This window comes from Amia ocellicauda, chromosome 8 (genome assembly GCF_036373705.1).
Source record: "Amia ocellicauda isolate fAmiCal2 chromosome 8, fAmiCal2.hap1, whole genome shotgun sequence".
Lineage (NCBI taxonomy): Eukaryota > Metazoa > Chordata > Actinopteri > Amiiformes > Amiidae > Amia > Amia ocellicauda.
This window is the reverse complement of record NC_089857.1, coordinates 23,462,951-23,485,555: the sequence shown is the minus strand read 5'-3', so window position 1 is coordinate 23,485,555 and position 22,605 is coordinate 23,462,951. Positions and strand designations below refer to the sequence as shown.

General features: G+C 38.6%; 1 protein-coding gene and 1 long non-coding RNA gene across 4 annotated transcripts; one reads left to right on the top strand and one right to left on the bottom strand.

The window, feature by feature from the left end:
- Positions 1-87: 87 nt before the first annotated feature.
- Positions 88-17,570, bottom strand: ak3 (adenylate kinase 3). Of its 2 annotated transcripts, none has more exons than XM_066710738.1 (6): positions 17,344-17,570; positions 16,396-16,543; positions 12,839-12,958; positions 8,403-8,575; positions 3,421-3,539; positions 88-1,445 (listed from the first exon to the last, which is right to left on the bottom strand). In XM_066710738.1, the coding sequence occupies exons 2-6, from the start codon at positions 16,541-16,543 to the stop codon at positions 1,328-1,330; spliced, it is 678 nt and encodes a 225-aa protein (XP_066566835.1). In that variant the 5' UTR covers positions 17,344-17,570; the 3' UTR covers positions 88-1,327. The 2 variants fall into 2 exon arrangements, with proteins under 2 accessions (XP_066566835.1, XP_066566834.1); XM_066710737.1 differs by lacking the exon at positions 17,344-17,570 and adding an exon at positions 16,981-17,282.
- Positions 17,097-20,441, top strand: LOC136754690 (uncharacterized). Of its 2 annotated transcripts, none has more exons than XR_010817583.1 (3): positions 17,097-17,176; positions 19,849-19,953; positions 20,367-20,441. It is a non-coding gene; the product is annotated as an uncharacterized LOC136754690 (long non-coding RNA). The 2 variants fall into 2 exon arrangements; XR_010817584.1 differs by lacking the exon at positions 17,097-17,176 and adding an exon at positions 17,582-17,737.
- The last annotated feature ends 2,164 nt before the right edge of the window (positions 20,442-22,605 follow it).

Sequence of the window (22,605 nt, the reverse complement as noted above, 5' to 3'; positions counted from 1 at the left end):
AAGTCTCTTTTTTTCCCCCCCCAAAGAAGTTGATATTGTTTTAAACAAGAACAATAGGAATCAATGAATTACACAACCATTTCTAGCTATGTTTGGATTATTCAGTTTGTATTTATAGGATCCTTCACAGAGCACTTCACCTATTAAAGTAAACAACCTCTTATTAGACTTTTTTATTTTATTATTCTGCACATTCAGTTAAATTCTGCCTTCTATAACCAACATCAGATCGAACATACAGGTTGAATTTGCTACAGTATGTAATGTCAAATAAGCAGCAGCATTTTTGGCCATCTTTAACAACTTCTTGAATGAGTCACATTATTACAGATGAATATAATTCCCCCAAAATTATTTTTTTTTGCAATTAAACTGGGTTATAAAACTGAACTCAATTCAATATTATGAGATAGTCAGTACACATCACACATTTTAACTTTGTTCAATTTTAATAACTTGTTTTATTACACCAACTCTGCCCCACCACTAGAGCATACAACAATTTTTCTATAAAAGAATGACCCATTGATACTGTGGCAGATCCATATACAAAAAGGAAATTCAGAATGTGTGTTAGTAATCTAAAACTGGTATTTTAAGGTTAAATGTCTATAAAAGTTTTTGCAGAACTAAACCTAATGCTTTGATAAGACTAAAAGTGCTGTTAAGTATATTTTCTTGAATGTAGTCACTTCAACCAATGCAATCATTACAGTAATGTGTACATGTTTTTAATATGTATGCTGGAATGTATGAAAGGAGCAAGTTTGGCTAAACTAACAGTTATACTTGCAATTAAAAATATATTCTCTTTATATCTTACATAAGCACAATAGATCACACACAGACACGACTGCTAAATAGAAGGCATTGTATAATGGAAAAATGAACTATTGCATACTTATACAAATAATTGTATTTAGAGCAATTTTTATTACTTCATAATTCCTGAAACAAGCTATTTTTTAACTTCCACTAAAATTCATTTTTCGTGCTATTATCATTTGTCAAATATGTGCATCTATACAATCATGTTCCTTTCAAATGATTGTGCATACTAAGGCAGGACATAATTAACACCGCATCTACTCCTCAAACTTACAAAGTAGTACAAAAAATTGTTTACTCAATGGAATTCGTCAGAGTAATTAAAAAATTAAGAGCACTGTGATTCACATTTGGATTATAGACTGCTTGATTACTTTATCAATAAATGTAGTATACGTCTGGTAGTCATCATGAGTTATAACAACCTTGTATTAGAAGTGATTTCCCCTCAAATAGCTTTCCCTTTAGCATGTTCATATGGCTTAATCTTGACTTATTTTCATGCCTTCCCAGCAGCTTTATGGCCTCCTGAAAGTTTACCAGACATGAAGGTGTGGACAAGTGGCCAAATCTTGTTGGTTTCTGTTCCTGTGAAGGTCTCCAGGACACCCTTTTGTCTGCAGAGGAAAACAAACACTAGTAAACACAAGGCTAGTTATAGGGTTAAACCTAGGTATAGAATTAAAAATATACTCAATTGTACAGTTTTTTGCCATTGTTACGATGAAGATTTGGGCAAGGATAAGGATTATCACTAAAATTAGTAAAGGTGGTGTTACAGTAACTGAGCTGAGATTAAAACCAAAATTTGCTACCTTTGAACTTTTCCTCCATTGAAAAGGTTATTCCCATTTAGCAATGTGGTAAGTTAACGAAATACATTTACTGTTCGAGCCACTTCACAGAGAGTGCTGTCATCTACTGCTCTAGATCTCAGATGAACTCATTAAAACAAAACTTTTCTGAACATGAGTCGCAACTATTTTGGAACTCAATACGGGTTGTTTAATGAGCAGTACAGATGGGTTAGTCGCCACCCTCTCTGGTTTCCACATTTGAAAAATGGAGAGGAGGGAGTTTACATATTATAACAAGCTGCCAGAAGCAGTATTGCCCACCTTTGGAATATGTGGCACCAAAAAATACATAACATCACATTATAATGCCAATCCAATCTAAAAATGTTTGAAAAGCAATGTCATTGCATTTTGTGTGGTTCATATTTACACAGTTTTTTTACTGCGCTACCTACTTTGGAGGCTTCAGAACATATGCGACTCCAGACAAGTTTAACAAGCAACCAAAATAAAATTGCAACCTATCTAATGTGGTGCATGGGCTTGCAGGTTGTGTCACAGCTTGTCAAAATCCACATAACACCCAATACTGCTTTGCTATCAGAGTTTAATTTCAAACTGTAACTTGGTGATGTAGTGGCATGAGACAGGGTGACGGGCAAGAGGATGAGCACATAAGGTGCCAGAGATCATACATTTACATGATTGGTGGACATTAGTGGATTGTAATATGATAGGAAAAACTTGTTTTTCTGGACACACATTTTGTTGTCCCGGGTGTCAGGTGTTACGTATTGCACCACCCCCTGCAATTTCTTGTGCAATCACATGATAGGAAAGGCTCCTAGCCAAATTATAAACTATGTTCCCTTATTGATGTAATCTGTTACATCCACTTCAATCAGAGTAGCTGAAGGAGAGGAGACGTGTTAAAGACGGATTTTTAAGCCTTGACACAATTGAGACATGGATTGTGTCAACTGCCATTCAGAGTGTAAATGGGCAAGACAAAGTATTGAAGTGCCTTTGAACACTGAATGGTAATAGGTGCCAGACAAGCTGGTTTGAGTGTGTCAAGAACGCTGCTGGGTTTTTCACGCTCAACAGTTTCCAGTGTGTATCAAGGATGGTCCACCATCTAAGGGACATCCAACAGCAGGCCAGTGGTTGAAAAAGGCTCACTGATTAAAGAGGCAAAATTAGTCTGACATGAATTGTGCAGAGCAACAGACGGGCTACAGTTACTCAACTGACAGTCCAGTATAAAAATGCACAACTCGTCGTACCTTGACACAAATGGAGTATAGCTGCCAACAGAGTTTCATTTAATTTCTTTCAGCCTGCCCATTCACCAGATCTCAATCCACTTGAGCGTCTCTGGGATAAGATGGATGAGCTGTTCGGAGTACAGATCCACAACCAGCCAGCTTGATACAACTGTGGGAAGCATTGGAGTCAACATGGGCCAGCATCATGCCTTGTACAGTTGTACAGTTCATGCCCTGATGAACTGAGGCAATTCTGAGGGCAAACGGGTGATGCAACGCAATATTAGGAAGGTGGTTCCTAATGTTTTGTACACTTAATGTAACCCAAAGGAGAGCTCTTCTGTTTTTCAGTATGTGATGTTGTGAAGAGCAGCCGGTGTGAACGAATTGACGGGACGAAAAGGTGACGGACAGGTCGAGGTGGCGTGACTGGGGCGACTGACTCGTGGAGCATGGGACAATCCTGATTGTGCGACTGGGGCAACTGCCACATTTGGCCACACCTTGGATAAGCTAGGGCAGAGTACCTGTAATAGTCCAGCACTGGCTGGGTCTGCATTTCATATGCCTCTAGTCTCTTGGTGACTGTTTCTGGTGTGTCATCATTCCTTTGAATCAAGGGCTCCCCAGTGATGTCATCGAGACCCTATTCAGAAAAAAACATACAATAGTACATTTCTGTATTAGAAATTGTTTTAACTAAAATTCCCAGCATATACGATAAAAAAAATGTTCTTCAAAAAGCTAAACACTATAGGGAAATATTTATAAATACATTCAACATAAAAAACATAGGAGGAGGCACTAAAACAGAATGATCCTTTCAGTAATCATGTTTTTTAATAAGAAAACATTAACACACAATGAATAGTTTTTTGTAATTTTACCCATATGCTATTACTATCAAGAAGCTGAAGTTAAAGTTATGATCTGCCAAAATATTTACATATATGAAGCAGTTACAAAAAAAAAAAAAAAATCTCATGAATGAAAGTGAAAGTATTGGAGAATGCACCCGTCTGAGGCCCACCTAGGCTGGAGCATTCTGTGAGATTTTACTACAATCCGAGTAACTCCTAGCATTCTTAAAATAGGCTATTCCAATTAAAGACATTTAGAAGATAGTTACCAACTACTGTATTTAGCTTTAAGATTCATATTTAAAAAAAAAAAAAAAAAAAAAGCTTACCTAGCTTTAATTGATATTTGAAGCCAGATACATATGTGAGAGGTTGGTCTTGTCATGGCTGCTGGTGGGTGTTGGATTGCGATTCCTGTGGCACTGGCAGCTGTCTGTCATGTCAGTGTTTCGTAACGGCTGATTGCAGATAGCTGCCGGTGCTTGGTGGGATTGCAATGAGCACACTCACCCCAGCTAAGCTTTCCGTTTAATCTCTTCCTCTCTTTTACAGTCTCGCACCCGTAGACAGAGAAGCCACTACCACAGACATGGCACTAGCCATACTGTACCATTCATCCATAGTTCTGGATTGTCCCATATCCCAATCATTAGATTCCACCCGACGGCAATTGTTTTACAAATTGCTCCCTTTGCGTTCCCTCTTCTCCACAGCTAGCCTGTTACAATATATGCGTGTACACATCTAATATTTAATCTTTAATATACAATATCAAAGTTCTCCAAAATATTGTGGAATGTGTGACTCTGAATGAAACTTACTGAACTGAACATTGTTGATAACTAGAAGCTGTGTTTTCACAGCCTCAAACACAGCAAGTGTGAACCACATTCACAAATGAACCACTAAATCGCTAAAAACTGAAGTTATGTTTCACTTGGTTGTTTTAAGTGTAATATATAAGTCATGAGATTCAACCATGGAATTCCTGGAAGGTAAGTTTGGAATCCCTCAATTTTGTATTTCTTACTTAATTAAATATTTATCTCCAGAGTGCACAAATGCAATTAAATGTAATCTGATCTTAATACTAAAAAAGAAATATAGTGGTGTTTATATTTTACGTTTCTATTTTGATTGTGATGCTCCTTGCTTTTTACACCAAAGAGACACAGTCCATCAGCCTATACCATATTCCAAACCATAACGCCTTCTGTAGAAGTCAACATCACGTGACTTATACTCAGAGTCTCTCTTAATACAGTTTCAAAGGAAAAAGGTCTCCTGAAAATGTTCTTAAAATAGAAACCAAGTCAACATGGAAACATCAAGCACACACAAGGAAACGTTCATCTGAAAAGAGTTGTTCTTATTATTGACCGAAATATAACCTTCATGGTCATGGTTAGAGGCAGCGCTGCACTTGAACGAGTACGTCATGTATAACAAACAAAACTAAATCAAGTAAATCAGATTAGCTAACAAATATTAATCCTGAAGCTCTATCATAAAGAGACGTATTTAATCACCAAACATAAGGGTAAATTGCATTTGAACACTAAGCAAAAGAAAACTACTGACACGCACAGAGGAAGAACTTCCCATGCAAGCTGCATTCATCTTGTTTACAACTGGAGCAAAGTGTTTCCCCAAATGCCACACACACAGCAGTAGAAATGAATGGCAGCAACAGGACGTCTCAAGTACATACTTTAAACTGCACATGATTGTGGAAGAAATGTTTTTAAAAATGTTTTGTTGTCATTAAGAAAAGCTTAAGTATTAGTTTATTTGATTTCAAACCTAAAAATGCAACCTCACAAGATGGAAATGAGCAGTTTTTATTTATTAAGACAACATCATGATAGTGGTTATAAACAGCACCAACAATTACTGTAGTTATAAGTTGACAGCATCAGAAAAATATATATTTTTTAATTGAATATGACTTTAGAATTAAACAATCACTTATTAGGGATGAGACTGAATAGTTTCATATTTATGCAACGATGGCCACTATCAACAAGTGAATCTAACATTCTGGGGAAAAAAAACGTAGAACGTATTCATCCTAATAGACAAAATGCGCAAAGGCAAGACCATTTGCATGTGCATCTATTAGGACGAATACATATGGATTTGATTTTAAAGCCTGTACTGCTGATTGGTTCTCTCTGTAGTGGTAATGAAGATTGACGGGAGGGTGGGATGTGTTATTTCTGGTCTGTGATTGGCTAAACTAGAACTTACCTTGGCTAATGATGGCTTCCTCACAGAAACGTCCTGCATGGAAATACTCTGACAAAGTCAACTAAAACACTGCAGTGTAAAATATTTGTAGTGCAATTAAACTACCATTCAGCACTAGCTGCATTCATAGTTATACTGTCATTCAAAGTTTGGAAACTCAGCTGGCATCTACCTTAAACAATATACAGCAGACTTATATTTGATGTATAGGTACTGCCAAACAGTACATCATCCTGATATCAGAAACACTCGTTTTTTGTTTCGTTTTAGTTTTTTTAATAGAATTGGATTTTAGTAACCTGCTGCTACTATAATGCCTAGACTGTTTACCTAAGTACGATTCTCTTGTTCACTGCCAAATAGGCTAGTTGTTTGCACCACTTTACTGGTAGATTGGGAGCAAAGGTCTGTTCTTATAGTCTTTAAGCAAACAAACCGCTCCAGTTCACTCCCATCTCCTATCTGTGATCCATGGGGTATGAGAAAGGTGTCACATTTGCATCTCTTCATTCTTATTCAAAGTTAGAATTAACAGAGCTCTGATCACTAAATTCTGGCAGGTTTCTTATATAACATGACATGACAACAATAATGACAAATCCCACAAGGACAACACTACCTAGCCTGCACCCAGCATCTCAGAAATAGTACATTATCATACATAAACAATGACACTATCATAAAACTAATTAATAATTAACTCAACACATTAAGAAATATCAAAATTTAAATGAGATTAATCTCCTTGTCCATATATACAAAAAAAAAAAAAAAAAAAAAGATTTTATACTAATCTATGACCCATTCACATGTCATGGGGGAGACAGGGTGAATTTATATTGATGAAAAAAATAGTTTAGTCAGTCTTTAAGCCATACTTATTTATTTAATCAGATGCAACTTCTGAGATTTAACTTGGAAAATGCTAGCAGATGTACAGTACTGTGCAAAAGTTTTAGGCAGGTGTGAAAAAATGCTGTAAAGTAAGAATGCTTTCAAAAATAGACATGATAATAGATTATATTTATCAATTAACTAAATGCAAAGTGTGTGAACAGAAGAAAAATCTAAATCAAATCAATATTTGGTGTGACCACCCTTTGCATCAATTATTCTAGGTACACTTGCACAAAGTCAGGAATTTTGTAGGCATATAGTCAGGTGTATGATTACAGTTATACCAAACAGGTGCTAATGATCATCAATTCAATATGTAGGTTAAAACACAATCATTAACTGAAAAAGAAACAGCTGTGTAGGAGGAATAAAACTGAGTGAGGAACAGCCAAACTCAGCTAACAAGGTGAGGTTGCTGAAGACAGTTTACTGTCAAAGGCAGTTTGTTTACCAAAGGGCTGGAGAGCGGTACATGAATGAGAGTCTGCAGGCAACAGTGAAGCATGGTGGAGGTTCCTTGCAAGTTTGGGGCTGCATTTCTGCAAATGGATTTGGGGATTTGGTCAGAATTAATGGTCTCCTCAATGCTGAGAAGTACAGGCAGATACTTATCCATCATGCAATACCATCAGGGAGGCATGTGATTGGCCCCAAATGTATTCTGCAGCAGGACAACGACCCCAAACATACAGTGACAGTCATTAAGAACTATCTTCAGCGTAAAGAAGAACGAAGAGTCCTGGAAGTGATGGTATGGCCCCCACAGAGCCCTGATCTCAACATCATCGAGTCTCTCTAGGATTACATGAAGAGAAAGAAGCAGCTGAGGCTGCCTAAATCCACAGAAGAACTGTGGTTGGTTCTCCAAGATGTTTGGACCAACCTACCTGCCGAGTTCCTTCAAAAACTGTGTGCAAGTGTACCTAGAAGAACTGATGCTGTTTTGAAGGCAAAGGGTGGTCACACCAAATATTGATTTGATGTAGATTTTTCTTCTGTTCACTCACTTAGCATTTAGTTAATTGAGCAATATAATCTATTAATAGGTCTATTTTTGAAAGCATTCTTACTTTACAGCATTTTTTCCACACCTGCCTAAAACTTTTGTACAGTACTGTATATTCCGCTGACACCAACTGGTCAGCCAATAAGCTAAGCCTTCTGGTGTTCCTGTGTGGTACACCAGATATCCACATCATTATCTGACACAATGAAACACATATTGGAAATGCTCTTGATTGATCACTTTTTGGGACCACCTGATGCTTTAAGAGTATCCACTTGTTTTTCTCAAAGCTCACTATAAATGTGTTTACACTGCAATGTCAGACCTGAAGCAGTTTTGGTCGGACTGCAAGCATGTTTCTATCAACACTCCTCGACACACATTTACACTACAAACAGATCTAAGACATTGTAGGTCCAGGAAAACCTGATCTATATATTCAATTAAAATGAAACCTGGATGACAGGTTTACAGAAACATCCATTGGTTGACTTACAGGAATCTTGGGAGGGTTGAAATTGGTGTTGTAAACTCTTCCACTGGACGGATGGATCCACCGGGAGGTAAGGCGATCCTTAATGATCTCAAAAGGCACGTTAAGGTTGACCACAGTGTCTATGTGATAGGCTTTTCCCAGAGACTCTGCCTGCGTGACGGTGCGAGGAAAACCTGATGAGAAAAAGAAGCCTTGGTATATTCCCCTCAGCGCCGACACACTCCTTCTTGTGGCAAGAGATTATAAGCATTACCAGCACTACATGGACAAACTCCAATTTCTTAATGCCAAAGGTCTGTGACAGCCTGTAATGTGCACAGTTTGGGAAATTAGCTCCACTATAACTATAGTTGCTGACATATATATACTTTCATATATAAACATTAATGTAATGTAGTATAAAACATTAATGCGTAAGCCTCCATCCCTTTAAATAATCCCTCTTTTTATGTTATTTCCAACAGTACTTAAAGAAATTAGGGAAATTATTTATATGCTGCTAACTAAACTATTCCAAATGACACTTAGAACAGGGGATGTGCCAACTGACTGGAAGACAGCAAATGTCATACCAATCCACAAGAAAGAGTACAAAACTGAGCCAGGAAATTACAGACCAATCAGTCTCACCTGCATCACCTGTAAAATGTTGGAAAAAATGATTAGACAGAAATAGAGGAGCATCTTAATGAAAACCATATTTTTGGAGATAGTCAACATGGGTTTAGATGCGGCAGATCATGTCTTACTAATTTATTAGAATTTTTTGAACATGCAACTACAGCTGCAGATCATGTGAAAGCATATGATATGATACACTTAGATGTCCAAAAAGCTTTTGATAAGGTTCCACACCAAAGACTGATCCTCAAATTGGAAGCTGTAGGCATTCAGGGTAATGTAAGTAGATGGATTATGAACTGGTTGATGTAAGGAAACAGAGGGTGTCAATTAGAGGAGTTGCTTCTAACTGGAGTGAGGTTGTTAGTGGAGTTCCACAGGGATCAGTACTAGGGCCTTTGCTTTTTCTAACCTATATTAATGATCTGGACTCTGGGATAGTTAGCAAACTTGTCAAATTTGCAGATGATACTAAAATAGGTGGCTCAGCAGATACAATCTCGGCAGCACAGGTTATTCAAAGGGACTTAGATAATATTCATTTGTGGGCCGATACCTGGCAGATGAAATGGTCAAGTGCAAGGTAATACATGCAGGTAACAAAAATGTCAACTATAATTACACTACGGGAGGAATAGAACTAGATGAAGTAACGCATGAGAAAGACCTAGGAGTCTATGTGGACTCCTCACTTTCCCCATCCAAGCAATGTGGTGAAGCAATAAAAAAGGCAAACAAAATGTTAGGGTATATTGTCAAAAGTGTAGAATTGAGAACAAGGGCAGTAATGTTCAGACTGTACAATGCACTAGTTAGAGCTCATCTGGATACTGTGTGCAGTTCTGGGCTCCACACTTCAAGAAAGATATCGCTGCTCTAGAGGCAGTTCAGAGGAGAGCAACCAGACTTATTCCAGGTCTGAAGGGAATGTCCTACTCGGAGAGACTGAGGGAACTGAACCTTTTCACCCTGGAACAGAGGAGACTACGTGGGGACTTGAGTCAAGTCTTCAAAATCATGAAAGGCATCGATCACATCAAACCAGAGGTTTTCCAGATCAGCAGGGACACACGCACCCGGGGAGACAAATGGAAATTGGGCTTTAAGACATTCAAGATGGAAAACAGGAGACACTTCTTCACACAGAGAGGCATCACAATCTGTAACAAACTCCCCAGCGATGTGGTTGAAGCTGAAAATTTGGGAACATTTAAAATCAGACTGGATAGGATCCTTGGATCACTCAGTTATTAATGGACACCAAACAAGCACAATGGGTCGAATGGCCTCCTCTCGATTGTAAACTTTCTTATGTTCTTATATCTGGCATGAGAGTGAGCCTTTAATGAGCAGCATCTGGGTAGCCACCATCGCAGTAGTCTTTAGTTTATTTGTTTTGGTATGTACTTATAAATCATACATCATGAAGAAAATCATGCAGTTACTTTGAAACACAATACTACATTTCTAGAGCCTTTTTAAACTGCTAGTACACTCAGCAGTATCCAACACACTGGGAACATATCCTGCGCATTTCCATATCAGAGTATGTTTTCAACAGGACAACAGGTTGGCTCCAGATGGATATTTATTTAAATAAAAGTACATTTAAAGGGGAACTCCACTGAAAATCCATATTTTCTCAGGTTATTCTATAAGTAGAAACATATTCTGTGGAGTGAGTTTTTCATGTCCAGCTCATTCCATTTACCAGAAATCAGAGACATCTGCAATGACATCATGGGGGTGCTATCTCTGGAGTTGGTTTGCTGGAAGTCAATGGGGGGAAATAAAAAAAAAAAAGTCACGAAAATCATTAAAAAATATATATATGCACGTTAGATTGCCCCATCACCCCAGGGTGTGATAACGGATTGTCGAACAGAGGGTTTAGCTGTAGCAAGCATGGGGCAGAGCATGTGCATTTCTGCTTTAAAGTTTATTTCTGTTGTTGTTGTTTTTTTCTCTGTTCACGCATTTGTTCGGCCTGGCAGCAATGAAATGCATTGAACCGTTTCCTAAATGTGCCACAACAAGACGTGAATGCATGTACTGAGCATTCCAATTAAAAGGTTATAATCTGCATTGCAGATTTCACTTGTAGATCTTCTCCTATGCCTCCTATGCACAGATTGGCGTAATACCTATCATTCTGCTCATTGATTTGTTTAGCTTTTCAGTTTATTGACTGAAATCTGATAAAATGTCTCATCTTACATAACCAACCTGTATTATATATATATACTGTTGCAAGTCTGGCACTGTTTAATTGATTATATTGTTGTTTTGTAAACTGTGTAAGTGGCTTTGGATAAATGCACCTGACAAATGACCAAAAATCTGTTTAACTCAAGGAACAGCTATGCCAAAGTGTAACTGTTTATAGAAGGGGAAGTTACAAAGTGTCCTTTACCTCAGGGGTTCCCAAACTGTTTTCCCCCCAGGACCCATTTGCCAACCAGATTGTGGCGGGGGGGGTGCTGCTGACAGTATTTTCATGGATGTCTTGAGCGGGGGGTGATGACGGTCTATTGTCCGAGTGCATGACCACATTGTTAAAGGATAGGTTTTTTTGGGGGGGAACTTGCCTCTGGAGGGTCGCGGACCATAGTTTGGTTTGGCTCTGCTTTACCTCCCTTAACTTGACCTTGAAATAAACAGTGAAATTCAAAATGGGAACAACACAAGAGTAAACCCTGGTTGATTAACTTCAAATAATTATATAAATCCACCTAAATGCAACAGATGTCCATGTGTATGTTTACACATAATCAAGATTGTAGTACAAGAATATGGTAATAACAGCAGATATTGATATTAGACTGTGACAGGATGCTGTCTGTCACTGCATGGCTGATGATGACACACGCTGCTCTGCTGCAGCTGTGTCCTCAGCTGACTCGTTCGGCAAGCTGCAGGCAATCAGCGTGACGTCATCACAGCTGTGCTTCGGCTATTTAACCACTCTCTTCTCACTCTTGCAGTAGCTCTTCGATCTAAAAGGAAGACTGCAACCACGACCCAATCCTACCCTGCCCGGAGAACCCCTTATTTGATAGACCTCCTCGTTCTCTCCATTTGTTATTTTTATGTTGGTTGTTTTCCTTTGTCCCCTGAGTTAAAGAAACTCTATGAAGAGACCTTTGTGTTTTTATGACTTATTACAATAAAGACTGTATATTGGGAAAAGACTGAAAAGCCTGGTGTTTCCTACATATGGCGTCCACATAGGCCTATATACAAGTAAATGTGTAACAAATATTGTTTTTATCTCTATGATAAGAACTCTTTGTAGACTCTGTCTGCTGAGGCAGAACATATTTGCTCTGTTCAATAATAACGTGACTACCTGTACTAACTGTTTACCGTACACAGCTTGTAGTCTACTTCCGATTTAATACTTAAAATAAAATAACTATTACTTAGGATAGAGACTAGAAACTTCCTAAATATACATAGTCTCCTTATTACGCCTCCACCACCTGTCATTTTACAAAACTCTCACCATATTGTTAAAATTATAGATACTGCCAACAGTTAGAAATGTACTGACAAAAATAAACAATAACATGACAGAATTGTTATTTCACCTGATATTTTTTTAAATATAAAATTATACTATTAATAATAATTTAACACTCATCTTAAGCCTTGTTGAGGAAATTACACTGCAATGTAAATGTAACTTTAAAAATGTATTGTGCAGTACATGCTGTCAAACTTGCAGGAATGAGCATTATTTCACTGCCTACACCTCTCATAAGAGAAGAGTTTATTTGAAGCAGATAAGATGCATAGTGTACACAATCCCTTACCATCCAGCAGCCAGCTGCTTTTCTCTATACTCTTCAGTTCCTGTAGGACGAGCCGTGAGATGACATCATCAGGTACAAGCCGGCCCTGGTCAATACAGGATTTCACAAGAAGTCCTATTTCTGGAAAGACAGAAAGAACCATACAGAATTATCATCACACATTGAAATTTTCAAAAACATGTCTGTTCTTCTTCTATAAACATTCACTCCTGAAAACAGTACATGGTGAGACTAGATTGTCAATTTTTATTTGTGTTTAAATCAATGGCCCATCAATGTTTAAACTCTTTATCCTGACATGTCTGTTCTCTGAAATGCACCAATTTTTTTCTGTGGCAGGGTATAATAATTACTGACAGTGCAAACAAACATTGAGATCCAGCAAACAGAAGTAACTCAGTAAAAAGTTTTGTTTATTTTCTGTTCCACATATATTTTTAGTATTTCTTTATCAATTTTCAAAACTGCATCCAGTACTAAGTGATTGCAACCACATTCTGACTTTTGATTCCTCTACAAAGGTGAATTCAAGGTGTTTCTTGTATTGTTTGAAGCATAAAATGCAAGCACACGTTCAGCCATCTGAAAATACAGTTAGGCCCATAAATATTCGGACAGTGACATAATTGTCATCTTTCTGGCTCTGTATGCCACCACAATGGATTTGAAAGGAAACCATGAAGATGTGCAAAACGCCCCAAGAACAAGCAGGAACTAAAGACAGCTGCAGTGCAGGCCTGGCAGAGCATCACCAGGGCAGAAACCCAGCATCTGGTGATGTCTATGGGTTCCAGACTTCAGGCAGTCATTGACTGCAAAGGATTTGCCACCAAGTATTGAAACTCACAATTTAATTAATGATTATGTTAGTTTGTCCAAATACTTTTGAGACCCTAAAACTGGGGGGACCACATACAAAAAAGGATGTAATTCCTACACCGTTCACCCAATTTGGATGTAATTTAAAGATGAAAGTCTACACTTAAAGAACATCTTGATTGTTTCCTTTCAAATCCATTGTGGTGGTGTACAGAGCCAAAATTATGACAATTGTTTTCACTGTCCAAATATTTATGGACCTAACTGTATATAGACACACACACACACACACATCTTTCCATGCTTCTTTGTGTCAGGCTCAGTTTTTGTAACTGTAAGCATGGAAAGTTGTAGGCTATGCTTATGGATAAGGGAAGCTAAGTGGAAAAATTTGGAGGAGGCCTTCATCCAGCAGTGGATTGATATAGACTGATGATGATGATGATTTATATATTGCAACATGGTCTAGGGTCAGGTGGTATGGGGGCTCTACTTCCCCGCCTGTACCTTCCACTTTTTCGCAGCTAGAATTACACATAGCCAGCAAAACTGCAACCCTGAGCCCCCCCCACAAGGGGAAGGACCCCTTGAGTGGGAACTGTCATTCTGCCAACCCCTCGTTATAAAAATAAACTGATCTCACCTAAGCATCTTACGTTCATGAAATGAGAACAAACAAAGAGAGTGAAGAGAAAAAGAGTGATTATCTGTCAGTTTGTGCTGTCAAAACTAACTTCGGAGGCTAAGCTGGCTAACAACCTAATTCTGGATCTGGACCCTGCAACCCTATGCACCCCAGCATGTAAGAGGATCCTGCCTGTAAAATGAACCCCCGCATGTACACTGTAACTGTCAGAATAGTGGGACCCCAGCCCGCTGAACGGACCAGCTATCGTGATCCCCCGGCCCAGCTCATCACACTGCCCCGCAATTTGTTACCATATTAGGCCTAAATACACACACCACTTTGCAGTTTCCAATATAGGACTGTTTGCAAAAATACACATTACGCAAATACTCCCAAATCAGCTAGTTATTATACAGATCGATTATTATTAGCTAGCTAAATAAAGTATTGCAAGATGTGCAGTAAAAATAAAAAATTAAATTAAGGCCTATTTGATTCTATACACCTTACTTGGCTTCAATGGCATGTTTATGCTTTGCTAATATCTTTAAAAAAAATAACAGTAATACAACCAGCATAGATGTCATGAAGAATGTCACAGATAAAGTACTTAAGTAATAATATGTGTATTCAGATGTTATCATTTGAATGCACATGGACAGATTTGTCAAAAGAGCATTGTAGGAAACAGTAATGCACACCTGAAATCATGACTAACTTTTCAACAGTATTTGTGAATAAAAATTAATAAATTAATACAATTAATAAAAATTAAGTGTCGAAAACTATCATTTGATAGTGGAGCTATGAACACACTGTCTCTCTCCAGGACAGAAAACAGTCTGTTATGTTAACCAAAAGTAATTTTCCATTTAATTCCATTCTTCCATTTTGTTTTTAATTCAACATGAAGGCGAAGCAGCAGTACAGATTTGAGTGGATGTTTAATCAGTTTGGGCCTACTGCAGCACGGACTACCTTCAACAGCACAAGTACATTTAACTGTATCTTCACTTTATTGTATCGTCCTGGTAGGTGAATATTGCAACTCCAGGGATTCTGCCGTCATTGACTGTCAATATATATATATATATATATATATATATATATATATATATATATATATATATATATATATATTACACACACACACACACATATCAGTGGTCTGCATGCATTGCAATGTTATCAGGTAGGCTGCAACAAAACACTATACATTTTGATCATTGGCAATCAATGTATAATTATTTATACTTTAATTGTTATCCCATATTGGGTAATTGAAGAAGGTGCTTGAAAATACCTTTTGGTGACAATAAAGTAGCGAGTTTGCTCTGAATGTATTGCAAGGACCGAACACACCCAAATTCGTGACTATATTAGTATTATGTATTTAATTAGCAGACGCCCTTGTCCAGGGAGAAATACAAAATATAAGAGCAATACAAAGTGCAGTAATACAGTGCAATTCAAGGCATAGTACATTTGACAACTTCAAAATTTACACAAGTGTACACGAAATATACTGTAAACATCCTTGGATGTGGAACTGTGTTTGGTAATGTTTAATTATGTGTATGTGCTTTTATTTTCTTGTAAAACAAAGTATGAAAATATCCTGTTAATAAATGTATTTATTAAAACCAACCTTTTGTTATATAAGCTGTTCAGGTGATTTTCTGGTATTTCATGCATGCATGTGTTCCTATTCATATGCATTACATTTTACTTGGTACGAGTGCATGCATGTATATTTCAATGCCATCATGCAGTTGCTGCTCCGCGACACCCGGGCCGGGAGTGAAAAAGTTTGCAAACACTGACAACGCCACGTACAAATGTTACGAAAATGCACAACACATGCAGTAGTACAACTGTATAAGCAAATTAATAAATAACAATAACTTTAAAAACACGGCTTAGTACACATACACACATCGACTGCTTTCTTGCCTAGTGTGTTAAGTCTGCAGTTTGAAACTGAGACGAAACATGCAAGCGAAGTTGTTTAGCGCTACATCTTTCTGAGCAGATCCTGTCAATCCCTCACGGAGCACCAGAGCAATTACTTTCGTCCTGCGTTGTCTCAGACTATAGCCGTCACATTTACCTGTCTTGGCTTTAATGTTGTGCCTCAGAACATCTCCACTGGAAAGGTGCATTAATCCAAAACTTTTCGTTATCCGATCCGACACCGTGCCTTTCCCGGAGCCCGGGGGTCCCATGATGAGAGCACGGAACAGCAGTCGCACAACCATCTTCTCGGAGTAGAGTACAATATTTAAATACAAATTATTTCATTAAAAATGCTATCTATTTTGTATATTAGATCACGTACATTATCGTAAGTGAAACCCCCAAAACAAAAGTAATATATATTAAAAAAAAATGAAAGCAAGATTAAAACTTAGTGCGCTTAGTGATTACGTCTCCTCGGCCCGCAGCGTGTGACCGGAGTGCGGGCGGGGGGCGAGCACAGCGGCGCGGAGGAGGAGACGCGCCCGACAGCCAGCACCTGCGGGCCTCCTGTGCCGACAGAGCAGCAATCGCTAGACACGTTTACGTAAATGTTTAATACATAAACCGTTTTGAATTATGGTTTTCAAGTACACGTCATGTAACTAAATATAAACCATCTTAAGTTTTCCCGTTTTGATTTTCGTCATGCGACATATATATATATATACATAGTTACATCTTTCAACTTGAATTCCCGGGAGATCACCAAAGCATTTGCTTGTGCGGGAAAATCCCAGCATCTCTGCCATGCAATATGAAGAGCCCTCTGAAGCAACGTGTTGGTGAAGTCCAGATGTCTTGCCTTTAAAGCATCAAATAACAACATCTGTCCGGACCTACACGTCTATTTTGGGAATATTCCCAGCAAAAGGGTAAACAATTGTAGTATTAATATTTACACAAACACTCATTTCAGTGAAGAACATAGTCACTTATTTTGTAAGTCGCCCTGGACAAGGGCGTCTGCAAATAAATAATAATAAATCATGATGATTATTATTACAAGTAAACATTTAGATGGTAGTGTGTCGGTGCATACCAAGGCTAAACCATATGCGCCTCGACTCCGCGCACTGCAAAGCGTGCAACGTGTTTCAAAATCACAGGCAGTTTACGGCAGGACTACAGTCTGAGCATGCGCACGTTCTAAGAAAAAGTGCAGACACGGGCTGCGTCCCAAATCTCACACTCGCTCCCTCGTCCTTCCCTTGCGGGGCGGGGGTACTGCGGCGGCCATCTTAAGGGCTGTCCCAGGCCCTCCGCAGCGAGAGAAGGAGCCTAATCGCGCTGTTTGTCCTTCATGCTCGCTTTGGCGCAGTGAACTAAACAGCGCACTGATGCGGAAGTGTTTAGCGCTGAAGTCCCAGAACTCTGTGCGGTAAAGGCGGAGACACGTCAACTGGGACGATATGGCAGCGGCGGGTGTATATAATGTAATGTAATGTAGTACTAGCTAGACAGATGTAGAAATTGTTCAATTATGTATCATGGAAATTATAATGCATAGATAGATAATATCTATCTGTCCTACAAATGACAACATCAATGAGCGCCATCATGTGAAAATGTAGTTTAACATCCCAAGTTAATTGTTGTTTCTTCTAAACAAGGGGTTACCGATGTCTGGTGATAGAGGGCCAATTAACCGAGGTTGCATGGCATTGGGGGGGGGGCGCAGTAGTGAACAGGGAACATTTTTTTACTTTAATTGTTTTATTATTTTCCCCCATATTATAAGTGCAATTTGTAACCGAAAATTGTCATGAAGTGTACGAATATAGAAAACCGTCAGAAAAGCGGTGGTTGAAGGTTGGCTTTAGGGGGCCGCACCTAACATCCTCGAGGGGCGCATTTGGCCCCCGGGCTGCACTTTGGGTACATCTGTTCTAATCAATCGGTGATATTGCAGTAAGCATAATTATTTAGTTTTATAAGATTGGTAAAATTGTGAAAGATATAGAACTTTATTAATAATCAGTGTATAGTCAATATTATCTTTATTGTGGATATCTGTAAATTATACTCACCACATAAAAAAAACCGCTATTATTATTATTATTATTATTATTATTATTATTATTGATAATCGATTGCTAAGTCAATGTGAATGAAACTGGTCTGCATGACCAACACCATAACCTAGATGAGCAGAACAGTATTTACAGTCATGTATGGTTGCTTTCAAACTAAATAAAAATGCCAAGCACATTTTTGCACAACAGTAAACACAACTTTCTACACATGACTCAAAAATCAATTGGGTAAGTCTTGTCAAATTAGAACATTTGTTCACAGTCGATAACACATACTCCCACAACTGTGAATCTCTACTGCATGTGTGCAAATCCTCATTGCTCAATTGTTCAATCATAATCGCATTTAAAAGTGATCTCCAGTTGGCCAGAATGCAAAGACGAACGAGAAAAAGAGGGGCACCACAACCAGGAGCCCATAGCAGAAGAGGGGTGTGTGCGCAGTGTTACAGCAGCTCAAAGGGGAACATACAGTTCCAATTACATATGACAGAGGTGACCCAGGTAAGGGCAGCACAGTGGCCCTAGCCATTGTGTAACCCCCACGGGGGCTGGGTCAACCCAAAAGGGACTACAAGAGAAGTTACAAATGTAGAATTTGAAATGTTCCTGTCCACAACTAGAATAAGAAAGGGGGATCCGTTTTATCTTGTGTATAAGAGACTTATTGAAATGTTACATGTATCTACTGAAGAGTGAATACTGTGCTGTTCTGGATTGTCTGTGATCGTCTTGAGGGGCCGACCACCACTTTGAGACAGTGTCAAGAATCGATGTGCTCTGGCTTTCAGGAGACATTCTGCTGTCAGATTGAGCAGCTGTATCATTAAATCAGTGCCGAGTGCTGAAGCTCAGATTGTGTCTTGAGTGCAGGCCTGCCTCCAGTCTCTGGACAACACTGGTTCAGTATTGAAACTGAACATCTTGATGAGGCTGAACTCCAGAAACAAGAAAAAATGGAAGTTGGTCTATCACCCATTCCTGGATGACCTCTCTGCCATCTTGTTAAGGACCATTATAGCCATTATGTGCAAAGTGGAATCCTTCTACATTGCATCACTCACTTTCTTCAACTGAATTTACCATTACACTATCAATCATTGTCAATCAAGGACATGATTATGACAAACATAGGAGCTGAATGAGGTTATGATTTATTGTGGTGCATTGCTATTTCACTGTCACTCTAGTTTGTCTACTTTCAGTAGAATTTCATTTTCAGATCTTCCTGAGACCCTGTGGTCACTCCAGTTTCCATTGTGCTATATTCAAGAAAGAAGCCTTGATAGATCGACAGATGTGTATATGAAACAGCACTGAGTACTAGACTACACAAGTTTAATAGTTTGGCTTGTGCATCATGCAGGGATTGAGGCAGACGTTTTTGAAGTTTTGTAGGAAAGACACCATGTTTGGGGCAGGGCTCTTTAGTTACAGTTATGCTTAGAGTGCCAGAATCGGACTCACTGTAGTTTTTGAGCTTTGGAACTGATGGCTCCCTGTTTTTCTAGGTGTCTGATTTCCCTGAGGCCCTGTGCCAGTCCTTCAGCTGCATCATGGATTGCCTGAGCAACAAATTTACTCGAGCACCAGTACCAGCACCACCATCTCTATAGGTGAGGAGATGACAAAAACCTGGGCAGGATATAGGTCTATAATATAGCTCACAGGGACATTGAAGCATGGTTAAAATAACACTGTGTCACTGTAGACTCTGTGGTTTTGATTCTTAAGTGAGTGCAGCCAGCATTTGGTGAACTATTGTTTCGAAACCATAATCATAAACTAGAACAGAACAGACTACTGGCAGTGGGTCCTCTCAGTTTGGGGGATGGCAGAATGGATTCGTATGAGAAGCAATCTGCAATGAATTCCTGTGATTAGCTTTTCAGATTGTGAACGGGAGATCCTGAGATAAAACCATTGAATTGTCATTTTTCCATGGAACTATTCCAGTAGCCAGGATGACATATTCTCTTAATATCTCTGTGTTGAATTGTTATTCAGTGTTGCTTTCTCTGATCTTTAGGGTTCCTGTTTAAAAATGCCCCAGAGTCCCTCCTTGGAAGTCTGCATATGGATGAGATCTTCCAAGGTAATGGAGCATGTGAGAGAGTATCAATGGGTTACTACTGATCAGTGTAAGAGTAGGTGTAGGCTGTGGAGTGTGCTGCACACATCTCAGTCCTGCCTGTCTTTCCCTTCTGTGGACAACAATCAGAATTAATCTCTGGGGACGGTACTGCTTTCCACCAACTGTTATTGGTGCTGTTCACATACACACACCTGTAATCTAGTGATATACAGCATTGCATGTGTGGATTTGCATTGTCTTCTGACTTTCACTCCACCTGAACTCTTCATTCATGACATGATGTTTCATACACCCAATTTTACCTTTTTCCCAGGCTGCTACTGAGGTACTGAGGTGCTTATTTTAAAGGGCCTGGCAAAGCTTGGTCTGTGGCCCTCCAGATCAGACACTTTGTACCACTACTATACTCAGTCTCCCCTCTTATTGCCTCTGTTGACTAGAGCCTGTAACATTCATGTCATAAAAAGTCATAAAAAGTGTATTTCACCACCCAGAACTGTCGCTATTATTTTACATGATTATTTTATTCCATGCACTGCCGTGTGCAAAACTGCGCATGCTGCTGTAGCCCACACGGCAGTCCCCCGACTAAAATAATAATGTAAAATAATAGTGACAGTTCTTGGTTGTGAAATACACTTTTTATGACTGCAAACCGATGGATCCTTCGGATAGGGTCATGGAGCAATGTGCATTCAATGCTCTTTCGTTATGATGAGTTAGCACCCCGGTGATGTCACAGCATATTTCTCAATCTCTGATTTCTGATATATAGAATGAGTTGGACACAAAAAACCCACTCCACAGAATATGTTTCTACTTATAGAATAACCTGAGAAAATATGGATTTTCAGTGGAGTTCCCCTTTAACATTACTAGCTAAAGTAAATTATTTTTCTATTTCAATATTTCTAACCATTTCCCTCACTAATGCACTGCAAAAGCTATTCACAATTAACAATAATTTAAAAGGTTTGCTAGTTAGAGCATCCCAGCTAACACATTTGGTTCTGGTAGCATTGTGTGAGTTTGGAGTTTGGTTCCATTTTGGTACTGACAAATCTGATGTGAGTGAAATGTAGAAACGCACTTTGACAATTTAGTGAGTCAGTCAGCACATTTAGGCTTTGTTTACTAGGCCTTAGTGCAGTACAGGAGTTCACAATGTACAGATAGTAAATGGAAGGAGTGCCAAAGAAAAAAAATATATAAAAAAAATTATTATATAAATGATATCATGCACAAATTCGGTGCTCAAATTGAAGGAGAATGGCCTCCTCTGGTTTACAAATATGTAAAAATCTCCCTTGTGAGACTAGGGCATCGAACTGAGGGGGGGAACAGTATTCCATCTGGAAACAAAAATAAATAAAATCCTAATCCTTCTTATGTGATGTATAGAAGGATCAAGGACATGGACATGAGGTAATTTAGATTTGCCGGATTGTTATTTGATAATTGCGGGACAGTATTGAGCTATTATTATTATTATTTTTAACATATTTGTGTTTAGCAGTTAACATTATATGAACATTCTAAATATACAGAAATGTATATTTATAAGAGTGGAATCGAAATCAGAAACTATTCCATCAGTACCAAATCAGGAATCCTCACTTTTTTTTTTATCGCCCATCCCTAACTGGAGAAGACCCGTCTTAATAAAAATGCAGAGTACTAGCTGACAAGAGGTGTCCCATGTCACGAGTGCCTTGGCACGTGAACACAGACTACACCACCCCTTGTTGACCTTGGAGGCCATACGCACCACCATCATTTAAAGTCTGTTTCATCTTATAGCCTGTAATTTGTTGGATGCTTTTCCAGACACCCTTACTGTCATTTGAGTTCAATTTGCTCTCTAAAGTGTCCTTATATTTAGCCTTTGCTTTGTCCAATTCATGTTTAAAATCATATTTAGCTGCTATGTCTGGAACAAACTACCCAGTGATGTGGTTGAAGCTGAAAATTTGGGAACATTTAAAAACAGACTGGATAGGATCCTTGGATCACTTAGTTATTAATGGACACCAAACGAGCATGATGGGTCGAATAGACTCCTCTTGTTTATAAACTTTCATATGTTCTTATGTTCTTTATACAGTGCAATGTCCCCACATTTAAAAGCATTTTTATTCTTGGCCAATTAACCTTTGAGATGTTTACTGACCCA